The 13,403-nt window shown below is 41.9% G+C and overlaps 1 protein-coding gene across 7 annotated transcripts in view; it reads right to left on the bottom strand.

The window, feature by feature from the left end:
* Positions 1-5,159: 5,159 nt before the first annotated feature.
* The window catches only part of LOC147106078 (rho GTPase-activating protein 8-like), an 89,796-nt gene continuing 81,552 nt past the window's right edge, over positions 5,160-13,403 (bottom strand). For 6 of the 7 annotated variants that reach the window (XM_086008819.1, XM_086008824.1, XM_086008821.1 and 3 more), the window contains 2 exons: positions 8,730-8,833; positions 5,160-6,584 (listed from right to left, as the gene is read on the bottom strand). In XM_086008819.1, the coding sequence (XP_085864945.1) occupies positions 6,387-6,584; positions 8,730-8,833 (302 nt within the window). In that variant the 3' untranslated portion in view covers positions 5,160-6,386. Of the gene's footprint in view, positions 6,585-7,761; positions 7,781-8,729; positions 8,834-13,403 lie in introns of all 7 variants that reach the window. The other variant, XM_086008826.1, reaches the window with a different exon arrangement.

Here is a 13,403-nt window from a genome sequence, read left to right as displayed (position 1 = left end):
AATCACCTGGACCTGATGGCTTACATCCTAGGGTCTTGAGAAAAGTGGCGGTAGGGATTGTGGATGCATTGGTAATAATTTTCCAAAACTCCCTGGACTCGGCAAAGGACCCGGCAGATTGGAAAACTGCTAATGTAACACCCTTATTTAAAAAGGGTAGTAGGCAGAAGGCTGGAAACTATAGACCTGTTAGCCTAACATCTGTGGTAGGTAAAATTTTAGAGTCCATTATTAAGGAGACAGTAACGGGACATTTGGATAAATATAATTTAATAGGACAAAGTCAGCATGGTTTTATGAAGGGGAAGTCATGTTTGACAAATTTGCTGGAGTTCTTTGAGGAAGTAACGTACAGGGTGGATAAAGGGAAACCAGTGGACATAGTGTATTTAGACTTCCAAAAGGCATTTTACAAGGTGCCACACAAAAGATTATTGCTCAAGATAAAAAATCACGGGATTGGGGGTAATATTCTGGCATGGGTGGAGGATTGGCTATCTAACAGAAAGCAGAGAGTTAGGATAAATGGTTCATTCTCAGACTGGCAATCAGTAACTAGTGGTGTTCCGCAGGGGTCTGTGCTGGGTCCCCAACTCTTTACAACCTATATTAACGATTTGGAGGAGGGGACCGAGTGTAACATATCAAAGTTTGCAGATGATACAAAGATGGGAGGGTAAGTAGTGAGTGAGGAGGACATGAAAAACCTGCAAAGGGACATAGACAGGCTAAGTAAGCGGGCAGAGATTTGGCAGATGGAATACAATACTGGAAAATGTGAGGTTATGCACTTTGGCAGGAAAAATCGTAGAGCAAGTTATTATCTTAATGGCAAGAAACTGGAAAGTACTGTAGTACAAAGGGATCTGGAGGTCCTGGTGCACGAAACTCAAAAGGTTAGTATGCAGGTGCAGCAAGTGATCAAGAAGGCCAATGGAATGTTGGCTTTTATTGCTAGGGGGATAGAATATAAAAACAGGGAGGTATTGCTGCAGTTGTACAAGGTATTGGTGAGACCGCACCTGGAATACTGCATACAGTTTTGGTGTCCATACTTAAGAAAGGACATACTTGCTCTCGAGTCAGTACAAAGAAGGTTCACTCGGTTAATCCCGGGGATGAGGGGATGGACATATGAGGAGAGGTTGAGTAGATTGGGACTCTACTCATTGGAGTTCAGAAGAATGAGAGGCGATCTTATTGAAACATATAAGATTGTGAAGGGGCTTGATCGGGTGGATGCGGTGAGGATGTTCCCGATGATGGGTGAAACTAGAACTAGGGGGCATAATCTTAGAATAAGGGGCTGCTCTTTCAAAACTGAGATGAGGAAAAACTTCTTCACTCAGAGGGTAGTAGGTCTGTGGAATTTGCTACCCCAGAAAGCTGTGGAAGCTACATCATTAAATAAATTTAAAACAGAAATAGACAGTTTCCTCGAAGTAAAGGGAATTGGGGGTTACGGGGAGCGGGCAGGAAATTGGACATGAGTCTAGGTTCGGAATGGTCATGGCCCTGTGGGTAGCGGAGCGGGCCCAGGGGCCGTGTAGCCTGGTTCTGCTCCTACTTCTTGTGTTGTAATTCTGTGTTAGATTTCAGGAGATGGTTCTATTCCTGTTCCTGGCTGGGGTGGAGATCACCTTTTACAGAAGGTAAGTACTGTAGAAAATATAGGGACAGAGTGATCTCCTGGACGAGTTTCGATCGCCTCGATGGGTTGGAGAGGAATTTCCCAGATTTTTTCTCCCAAATTGGCCATTGGGTTTTTTATCTGGTTTTTCGCCTCTCCCAGGAGATCACATGGGTTTGGGTGGGATGTAGAGTGATAGAAGATTTGAGGTTAGGATCAGATCAGCCATGATCTTATTGAATGGTGGAGCAGGCTCGAGGGGCCGATTGGCCTACTCTTGCTCCTATTTCTTATGTTCTTATATTCTGATCTCTAGTTGGTTCCTCGACATATTGGTCCAAGAAACCATCCCGTATACACTCTAGGAATTCCTCCTCCACAGTATTGTTACTAATTTGGTTAGCCCAATCTATATGTAGATTAAAGTCACTCATAAGTGCTGTGCCCTTATTGCACGCGTCTCTAATTTCCCGTTTAATGCCATCCCCAACCTCAGCATTACTGTTTGGGGGTCTGTATACAACTCCCACTAACGTTTTCTGCCCCATGGTATTTCTCAGCTCTGCCCACAGATTCCACATCATCAGAGCTAATATCCTTCCTTACTATTGTGTTAATCTCTTTAACCAGCAATGCTACCCCACCTCCTTTCCCTTTTTTCCTGTCCTTCCTGAATATTGAATACCCCTGGATGTTGAATTCCCAGTCTTGGTCACCCTGGAGCCATGTCTCCGTAATCCCAATTATATCATAACCATAACAATCAATCAGCAAACTTTGTAAGCATGCAAATAGCAATGGCATTTGGAATTTAAAAGAAATGGATGAATAGCAGTTATAAAGACATTTTCATGTTCAAAATCTCTTCCGATAAACTGAAATCGCTTGTAAATCTTTGCGATTTTTTGGATTTTAATTTTTAAAGTACAATTTCACAGCTACTGATTAAGTTCATCAACAGAGGACACACTGGAAATAAAATTCCTACTAAGCTCACATGATGTGAGCTATCATAAAAGAAAGCAGAAGCCAATAGGCTGGATGCACTCAAAGTCCACGAAGAAACCAAAGTAAGTAACACAGGGATATAAAAATACTAGATAGTGATTATAGTCTTAGTCTTTTTTTAATGAGTAGTGTTGGTGGAAGTGCCAAGACCACAGTGCAGACCACCACCAAAGTTGAAAACAGTAGAAAAAGACATTATCGACCAAGCAGCAGTGACATCAAGCTTGGAGTTGAAAAACCTGCAGATTGTAGGAGGAACAGAGCGAGGGAGGCAAATAGATTTAAGGCTCTAGGTAAGAACAAGTTACAGTAGGAAATTGAGATGAGTCTTGATTTCAACACATTGAGGATGCAGGGAGAACAAGCATGTAGAATTATTGTAAAAGTATAATTATCAGCAAAAGTGTCGGCAGGATTGGCTGATGAATGATGGAGGGTTTTGATCTGGGAAAGATAATAACCATTCATTGAGGAGGCCCTCAGCTGATGGGGAAAGAGTCCATGGATGAGCCATGAGCAACAATTACACCAACTTGCACTATGAGCAGTCATTAGAGAAGGATTAGGGGTGGTGAGCAAGGATCAGAGGTAAAGTTCAATGCCAAGGACCAATCCTGGCTATAAGTAAGTCTTTGCTCCCCATATACCGAAGTGCAACCTTTTACGCACAATATTTTGTAATGTACCTCTGCCCGGATTTGAAAAGAACAGAACACCCTCATTTGCTCACTAGAACAGAGGAATTAACACGAGTCCCTTTGTATTCTCCTAGCCATCAGTTAGTGGAAAAATGATCACTATCAGTTTGTGTGACTTACACTATAAACTGCAAATCAGTTTATTAGGAGTAAAAAATTAAACAGTAGCAAACGACCAGTCAAACAGGATAGCAAAATACTGCAGATGCTGGAAATCCGAAATAACAGAAAATGCTGGAAATACTCAGCAGGCCAGGCAACATCCGTGGAGAGAAAATAGAGTCAATGTTTCGGGTAAACCCTTTGTCAAGACTAAAGAAGCACAGGAAATGAAATAGATTAAGAGGCCAGGCTGGGAGAGAATGAGAGAGAAGTGAAGAGACATTAAGAGGTATTCAAAACGAGACGAGATGGTGATAGGACTAGTGGAGACAAGAGACGGCTCTAGATTAGGCAGAATGAGAAACAGTTGCCATGTGGGAGAGAGAAAAAAAAAAAGGGGGGAAAGGGCCAAAACAAAGGTGTGGATAAAAAATAAAAGTAAAAATGTAATAGGGGCCGAGGTTATAATCTGAAATTGTTGAACTTGATAGAGAGTCCGGAAGGCTGTAAAGTGCCTAATCGGAAGAGGAGGTGCTGTTCCTCGAGTTTACGGTGAGCTTCCGTGGAACAATGCAAGAGGCCGAGGACGGTGAGGTCCGAGTGGGAATGGGGCGGTGAATTAAAATGACAGGCGACCGGAAGCTCGGGGTCACCCTTACAGACTGAACGGAGGTGTTCTGCAAAGCGGTCACCCAATCTGCGTTTGGTCTCCCCAATGTAGAGGAGGCCACATCGTGAGCAGCGAATACAGTATACTAGCTTGCAAGAAGTACAAGTAAATCGCTGTTTCACCTGGAAGGGGTGTTTGGGGCCCTGGACAGTGGGAAGGGGGGGTGGGGGGGGGGGGGGGAAGGTATAAGGGCAGGTGTTATATCTCCTGCACTTGCACGGGAAGGTGCCAGGCGAAGGGGAAGGGGAAGGGGTGCTGGGGGTGATAGGAGTTGGAGGTGTCTTGGAGGGAGCGGTCCCTACGGAATGCTGAAAGGGGAGGGGATAGTCAAGCAGATTGTACTTCATTTCAGAACTTTCAATGTACCCTTTGTTGGATACAAAAGAATGACATTAAGCTTCAAAGATTATAGCATCTTCCCACAAACAGAATATGAAAAAAATAAAATCAAACTACAGAAAATACTGAACCTAGGAATAATTATGAAACATTTCTTGGAAATTAAAAAAATGCTGGAAAATCAAAAGCCCTTTTACATGAACTTTTAGAATCTGTCAGTCTAATGGTTTTTTGAATTCAATGACCGAAAAGCAGATGAGGCCTCGTGACTCTTTTGATGTGCTGCACATAAAGCATTGAACACTTTTTCTAAATGTTCAGGTGAGCCACTCACTCATCAGTTTAACATTCAGCACATAGGCAGGGAAGTCCTTTTGTCAGGATTTCAGGATACATGGTGAATTGATCAGCCACAGGTTTATGTGTATTGTAAAGTTTGATTTATCAGTGCTCTCCTATGGGGATAAGGGACTTGTGAAGGCTTTCATTTTTCGTGTCTTAGCCAGTTATCTTATCAATTTTTGCATTGGTTGGTGTAAGTGGTATTTTACACAGATAATGCTGTATAGCATTATAAATATATTACTACTGTTTGTACCAGGAGCAATGATGACCACAGTAGGTTCTGGGCAGAAGAGCAATCAAAAGGGAAAGAGTTGTCTTTGTTTTCTTGTGTAAAATCATTGTATGCTAATATTAACAAAAATCAAAGTGTAGTCTATGCCACATTTTATTAATTTAACAAAAATATAAATACATAGTGGATGAAAAAAAACAAACTCCCTTCCCTATTAAATTATAAATTGCAAATTTGTGGTACTGTACTAGTGAGCTAGTCTCCTTTCACCACGAGCCCCTAGGACTGAAGCAAGCCCAGTCTGATGAATTGAAGCCCTTCCTTCCAACACCTGCAATAGTCCAAAGTGAAAGAAACCTGGGTAGTCTCAACCCAGCTGCTAATGGTTCCAGGATCTTAGTATTGAAGTCTTCCTATTTCAGCATTAATGGTCATGGAGAGTCCAGAAGGAGGATTCACGTGCAAAATGTGAAAAGTAAAACTAGTACAGGAGGAGGAAGCTGTTTTGAGTTGAAGCTTTGTTCTGCACTTTAATTGTTCTATAGCCAGTCTGCAAGTGCTTGTTGTAGACACTAAATGGGAAATACTACCTCACTCTCACCTCAGGAACACAAAAATTTGCCCACTAGTTGCCCTCAATAATAAGTGATGTTAATTACATTTGGGCTTACTAACTCTCATTAGTCACTTCTCCCTCACATTAGTGAAAAGAGATAGGGAAACACTGGACTCTGGTAGTTTTCGCACCCCTCAGCACTAATGTGCAACAAAAGATTAATACTATTTTAAGGCACAAGTGCATGATTCATACTAAGATTCTGTCTGCACTGCATACAAAATAAATTGGCCTTGTAGATTTTTCACTTTTGTACTGAATTTTAAAGTAATTTTCTTTTCTTGTGTTTCAGTCACTGCACCACACACACCCATGGTGCAGCAGGAAAACTGGCCCGGGCCCCAGTTTGCTCCTCTCCTACTACACAGTCAAAACTAGAACGTGCTAAATGAAAAGTAGCAGGCATGTCAAAAGTCTACGATTTTTATAAACAATGCCACTGGCATTATAAAAGCAAATACTGATTTTTACATCAGTTTTCTTGTTTCATAGAGTGAACTAAAGAAGGATTTGGGTGACATTTGACTAACCAGTCAAAACTGTGATCATTTTATATCACTTGCTCCTGCACTGCCTTTGTATCAGCAAGTAACAAATGAAGTTCAGGCATCATGAAGTGATATCCACTCACCCAAGGTGTATGGCCAAAGTAAATTAATACAGAACCAACTATAGGATTTGGCTTTTCCATCAGTAACATAGGTTTCCATTCAATTCAGTTTACTTACTGAGGTTAGCTGCAGTGTTTATGGCAGCACCTCATTGGGCAGAATCCTGGAGCTGAAGACTTGGCTGTAGTACTCAATCAGTAGCTCGGTAAACATGTTTATTGGGGGTAGGGCATGCAGCGTTGCAGGTCCTTTCTGGGGCCAGATCAGGTTCACTCCAAAGACACATGCCAGGTTTGATGGGTTCATTTTATTAAAAATGCTCTCCTGGGACACCTAAGACACAATAAACTTAATTAGATTTCAACAATATGTAAAGTATGTTGGACCATCAATAACAAAGATTTACCTGTCTGGCAACTTAAGAGTCTCCATCGCTCTAAACTAGTCTGGCTATAGTACAGACATGGGGTATGGGGCAAAGACTGTGTTGTAGAGCAACTCAATTCACTAACAGTGGCTGGAGCTTCAATACAATTTGGGAGTCAGTCTGGAGCTGCGCACCCTTGTGAAAAGACAGAGCTGGGTGGGAAATTCAACATCTTTAAAAAAAACCAAGGAATATATTCCTATATATACACACACACTTCTAAAAACTTTTCATTTTTGTTCTGTTTTGTTCTAGATATTTATTCTTGTTATTCATACTTTTAGGGCTATATCTTACAATGCCCATAACCCAAATCATACTGTCATCTGATGTTTAAACAGTCGATAACTAAAATGGCAATTTTCAATTGCGCTGTTGAAAACTCACTGACACTTCACTGTGATTACTCGCAATAAGTGAACATAATTTTCCAATAAACTGGTTAATACCAGGAAAATGTTGAGCAATTATGCATCAAACAGGATAGCACTGGACACTTCTAGACCAGGGAACTAGCTATGCACCGTGGCAACAGCGTGTGCCTGACTATCACCCAGCACTCAACTATGTCGGTAGAAATGTTTCCCATTATGCAATTTCTTTCCAAAAATAAAAAGTTACACGAATGGTGTGAAGTGATGGAACATGCCACCTCTTTCATGGCAAAAATGGAATACCACAGGCCAAGGCGGCACAGGTTTTTTCAGTCCAACAGGAAGTAATTGCATCACAAGCTAATTACACTAAAGGGTAGCAATAAATAATAAACCACACCACACACATTTGAAAAGATTATCCAATAAAGTGTGCCACCACACACACACACTAGTTTAAAAGGTATCATTTTCTTTTTCATTCAACTCTAATATACATCCATTTATTTTACACCATAGGACTAGGTGGTTTTATGAAGATGTAACTATTATGAGTGGACTCTCAATTAGTAGGAGCTCATGTGCTCCAGGCACCCAGATATGGGAATTTGAAACAGTAGGATGGCTAGGAGCAGGTGGGAGGGACAAACAGTAATGACTCACCACCATTGCATATTTAAACATGTGCCACCACAAGGTATATACTCACATCATAGCACAGATGAACCCTGCAAATTCATTCAAAAAGCTTAAAATCAGACAATGGTTCCACTCATTAATAGTTCAGGCAGGCAACAAATATGTTTTGCGCATGTAAAATTTATTTAGCACTTGCCCAAAGGACATTTACTTTTTTTAAAAAAAACACCAAAGCCAAATAGTATTTCAGAATATCTTCAGGCGGCTGGGCATGGGTGAACCACTGACAGCAATTGTGGAAAATATTTAAGGCCCAGAACTTTGCCCATTCATAGTAGATGGGCAATATTTTGTCCCAAGTACTTTGCATGTAAAACAACAAAAAACCTACCGCCACTATCATGAACTTTTCCTAAATGAATAGTAAGAATTATCATCATCTGCTTTGATTCATTTAAATATTTTAGTTTAAGCACAGAAATAATGGTCTTCCCCAGAGAGTATTCTCATTTAGTGAGGTTACTGAGCTCAGTAATATATCAGGAGAACAATTAATCTACAATGGACCCTCCATTATCTACATTTCATAACAGCCTCTCCTATTCACCACCAGAGTTTTAGTGGGACTGAGCCTTGTGTCACACGTCACTATCATATAGCCCACTAACATCTCGCCAATTTCAGAGAAACTATAGTCCAGCAAATGTAAGCACCATCAGGAGAGGAGAACACTTTTGGGGGAGGGTGGAGGTAAAATGAGCCCCAGCTCAAAGTGGATCAGTGCCGAGTTTCCTGATGCTGTTGGTGAAACTCTGTTTATACCGTGGAGTGATTTCATCAACCAGAGGGAGATGTCATCTGTGGTGGCTCACCAGCTTCCTACAATCTATTTTTTTAAAGTTCATTTAAGCTCCCTTCCTCCCAAGAGGTACCATTGCACTTGCAAAACACAAACCATGTACATCTGTGACTGACAAAATGTTGATCTTTGTAAATGCCATACAGAGCATTACAGGAATCCTTTTTTCAAATACTCACCATATTAAGAAAGCCTATCAAGTACTTCACAACGATGTAGTTGTGTTCTGGAAGTCTCTGCATTATTTGCTTGCAATGAGTTACTCGCAGGCTACTTTCAACAGCTAGAATTAAAAGTGCATGCATGTGTCAGTTAGATCTTACTTAAACCAACTGCCATAAAAAAATCAAATGGATTTAATCTGAAAACAGTTGCTTTCACTCTTACTGGAGCATGTTGATGAAATAGATGACTATTTATATCCTGTGTTTTTCCTACTTATATTAAGAGACTGAAAGCTCTTCAGCAAAGAGCTATCAAAGTTATTTCTTCAGAAAGTTCATTCCACTATCCTGGAGCATCCACCCCCATCCAGCACAAACAGTCTGACCAGTTCAGATATATTGTTTTTCTTAACACTCATACCATCTTTGATTTTATATCTCTTTGTGCACACCACAGCTCTTCTCCCCATCCCCAGACATTCTCCTCAAAAGTGCTTCTGGCAAACTCACTTGTTATCACTTCATTCTCACCAGCACACAACACATCTCTGCATCCACCACATTCACTATGTGATTAAATATTTCTGTATTTAATATGGAATGATGAAGCAAAGCAACTTTGGCAGTGTCATCACTTTAATAAGACAGATTTCCTATTTACGTCATTAACAAGTCTCATTATATATAGCCTGTTCAACATAAACTATTGTTATAGTTTAAAAACAAATGAAAATTATCTGGCAAATGGCTGCAGCACCAAATGTTTAAATTAAAAAGAAACTGCTAAGGCCAGCACCGTAGACAATATCTATACCCCTGGGGCCATCAATTTCATTGTAGAGCAATTTTGGAGGAGATATCTTGCTGACATTTGTATAACAGAATCTGGATGGGGGAAGGGGTGCAGAAATGGGATTGTTGAATCAAGCCAGCAAGTTTTTCATTTTATTAAAAGGAGCGTGCTCTTCAATAACTACTGCAGAATACACCATCTATCACCACAATTTTCCAATGTCAAATTTTAAAAGATGCATTGCTTTTGTAGTTTTTTCTTGTTTGCTCCCCTTGTAGGCACCAGGAACCCACTGGTATCTCACCTAGGTAGCCATCGTTTATGCATAGACAATGATTACTGACCTGCTATTGAACCATGGGACATCATGCCCTTACCCTACATATGCACACAAGCACTTTGCACAGGGGTTGCTGAGTAGTGATCAAGAGAAGTCAATTTTCTCCTTCTGAACTCAGGGATATTGAGTTCAAATGCCATTGTCTTACCATTGTGCTAGCTGACCTCATCAAACCCTACTGCCTTAACAGATTGAGATAACAGAACACTCAACATGTTTGAGGCAAATTCTCAAAAAAAAGACCTAGACAAAGCCTACTGCAGATTCGGAATGCAGAAATGAAACAAACTTTAAATCTAGAACTGCTCATATTAAATCTGGACGGTTGGCAAAAGTACAGAGAATTTCAGGATATAATTGACGAGAAGTACCATGCATTTGTCAGACGAAAATATTGAAGTGCATTTTCTAAGGCAAAGGGACTTTACAACAATTTATGTCAGCATGAAATCTTCTACACTAATGTCTCAATCTATTTTTCCAGTGTTGTCATGATTCTACAGACTGCTAATTGTTAAACAAGTGCGCATAATAAGCGCAACATGCTACAAGTAAAATGTAAATGTTTCACTGGCTTAAATTAGCAGCTATATCCGGGGTTGGGCGATGATCCTATATTTCAGAAATGCCAGGCAAAAAGACAAAAAAAGGTTAAATTGCTTGTTACATTTGTCCCGACCTCAGTTCATCATCTTCTGAACCTCCACGTGTTGCTAGAAACTCAAGCACCAGTCCAGACAGTGATGAATAGACAGGTCTGGCACACCAGCAAGAACCTTCAAACATTTTAATTTAGCAACATACGCAACTTGCTTTTTGGATTGTCTCACAGCAGGGTAAGCTCATTCTGCTCCACTTTGCTGGAAAGAAAAACAAGCTCCTCTTTTCTCTCCCTTCCTCATCAAGGAAAAATACCTTGCAACAAGCATTCACTTACAGGCTTTCAGTGGAACTGTGAACATCGACTACGGAGATTCTGTGTACAGCCAACAGCATGGGGAAAAATAAAATGTTTTAACTGTCACCCCAAGTTATTCTCTACCTCTCCTGAAGGCAGAGCCTCACACTGGGATACAGTTCCACAGGTACTAACAGGAGGAGGAGGCTCCATGAATATCCCCATCCTCAATGATGGCAGAGCCCAGCACGTGAGTGCAAAAAGACAAGGCTAATGCGTTTGCAACCATCTTCAGCCAGAAGTGCTGAGTGGATGATCCATATCGGCCTCCTCCTGAGGTCACCACCCTCACAGAAGCCAGTCTTCAGCCAATTCGATTCACTCCATGTGATATCAAGAAACGGCTGAGCGCACTGGATCCAGCAAAGGCTATGGGCCCCGACAACATCCCGGCTATTGTGCTGAAGACTTGTGCTCCAGAACTAGCCGTGCCTCTAGCCAAGCTGTTCCAGTACAGCTACAACACTGGCATCTATCCGACAATGTGGAAAACTGCCCAGGTATGTCCTGTCCACAAAAAGCAGGACAAATCCAATCCAGCCAATTACCGCCCCATCAGTCTACTCTCAATCATCAGCAAAGTGATGGAAGTTGTAATCGACAGTGCAATCAAGCAGCACTTACTCATCAATAACCTGCTCCCTGATGCCCAGTTTGGGTTCTGCCAAGACCACTCGGCTCCTGACCTCATTACAGCCTTGGTCCAAACATGGACAAAGGAGCTGAATTCCAGAGGTGAGGCGAGAGCGACTGCCTTTGACAACAAGGCAGCATTTGACCGAATGTGGCATCAAGGAGCCCTAATAAAACTGAAGTCAATGGGAATTGGGGGGGGAAAAACTCTCCACTGGCTGGAGTCATACCTAGCACAAAGGAAGATGGTTGTGGTGATTGAAGGTCAATCATCACAGCCCCAGGACATCGCTGCAGGAGTTCCTCAGGGCAGTGTCCTAGGCCCAACCATCTTCAGCTGCTTCATCAATGATCTTCCCTCCAACATAAAGTCAGAAAAGGGGATGTTTGCTGATGACTGCACAGTGTTCAGTGCCATTCGCAACTCCTCAGATAACGAAGCAGTCCATGCCCGCATGCAACAAGACCTGGACAATGTTCAGGCTTGGGCTGATGAGTGGCAGGTAACATTCACGCCACAGAAGTGTCAGGCAATGACGATCTCCAACAAGCGAGAGTCTAACCACCACCCCTTGACATTCAACGGCATTACCATCGTCGAATCACCCACCATCAACATCCTGGGGGTCACCATTGACCAGAAACTTAACTGGACCAGCCACATAAATACTGTGCCAACAAGAGCAGGTCAGAAGCTAGGTATTCTGCAGCGAGTGTCTCGTCTCCGGACTCCCTAAAGCCTTTCCACCATCTACAAGGCGCAAGTAAGGAGTATGATGGAATACTCTCCACTTGCCTGGGTAAGTGCAGCTCCAACAACACTCAAGAAGCTCGACACTATGCAGGACAAAGCAGCCCGCTTGTTTGGCACCCCATCCACCACCTTAAACATTCACTCCCTCCACCACCGGCGTACCATGGCTGCATTGTCTACCATCTACAAGATGCACTGCAGCAACTCGCCAAGGCTTCTTCGGCAGCAACTCCCAAACCCGTGACCTCTTCCACCTAGAAGGACAAGGGCAGCAGGCGCATGGGAACACCACCACCTCCAAGTTCCCCTCCAAGTCACACACCATCCTGACTTAGAAGTATATCGCCGATCCTTCATCGTCGCTGGGTCAAAATCCTGGAACTCCCTACCTAACAGCATGGTGGGAGTACCTTCACCAGACGGACTGCAGAGGTTCAAGAAAGTGGCTCACCACCACCTTCCCAAGGGCAATCAGGGATGGGCAATAAATGCTGGCCTTGCCAGTGATGCCCACAATACATAAAACAAATGAAAACATTTTTTTTTTTTTTTTATTGTTCCACAGGTACCATCAAGTCCTTCACTGCTTCCCCAAGTAAACACATTTCATGTGTAAGCTTAGGGAGTGAGTATTGTCAGGCTATTCGATTGTGAGGACATTTCTCAAAGTGGTCACTAGATAGTAAACAGGAGCAAAAATCCCAGCTAATTTCCTCCTTGTTAAATAAATAAAAAATTTCCTCCTCATTAGCCCACTGTGGCACCATTCACTGCAGTTCAGGCTAACAATAGCAAATATAGTACAGGGCAGGAATTGAAGCTGGGTCTTTTCTGGTCTGCACACCATTATTAGGCAGTGTAAGTACATATCAAGTCATCAGAGGAGCTTCTACATTTTAAGCTGCTGAAATGTAGTAACTTAGTGAAACCAATACATGCAACAACAAAAAAAACTGCATTTGCCAGTATTGGTCAAACCTTCAAAATCATTTCAGTTCGAGGTCAAACAATACAAGTGCAAATCCTTTCGCTTAGTTCTCCTCTCTAATAACCCTTACACTTCCAGTTATTTTCCATATACCTGTACATGATAAAAGTTAAGGAGCATACCTAAAAGTACATTTGAAGCCAGTCACATATATTATGGGTTCAATGGCAATTGTTACATGAAGGAATTATAACATTTTTGATTTGTTGGGTGCTGTAATAAT

Source organism: Somniosus microcephalus, chromosome 16 (assembly GCF_052327205.1).
Source record: "Somniosus microcephalus isolate GS21.2 chromosome 16, FLI_Smic_1.0, whole genome shotgun sequence".
Classification (NCBI taxonomy): Eukaryota; Metazoa; Chordata; class Chondrichthyes; order Squaliformes; family Somniosidae; genus Somniosus; species Somniosus microcephalus.
This window is presented reverse-complemented; position numbering and strand designations above follow the sequence as displayed.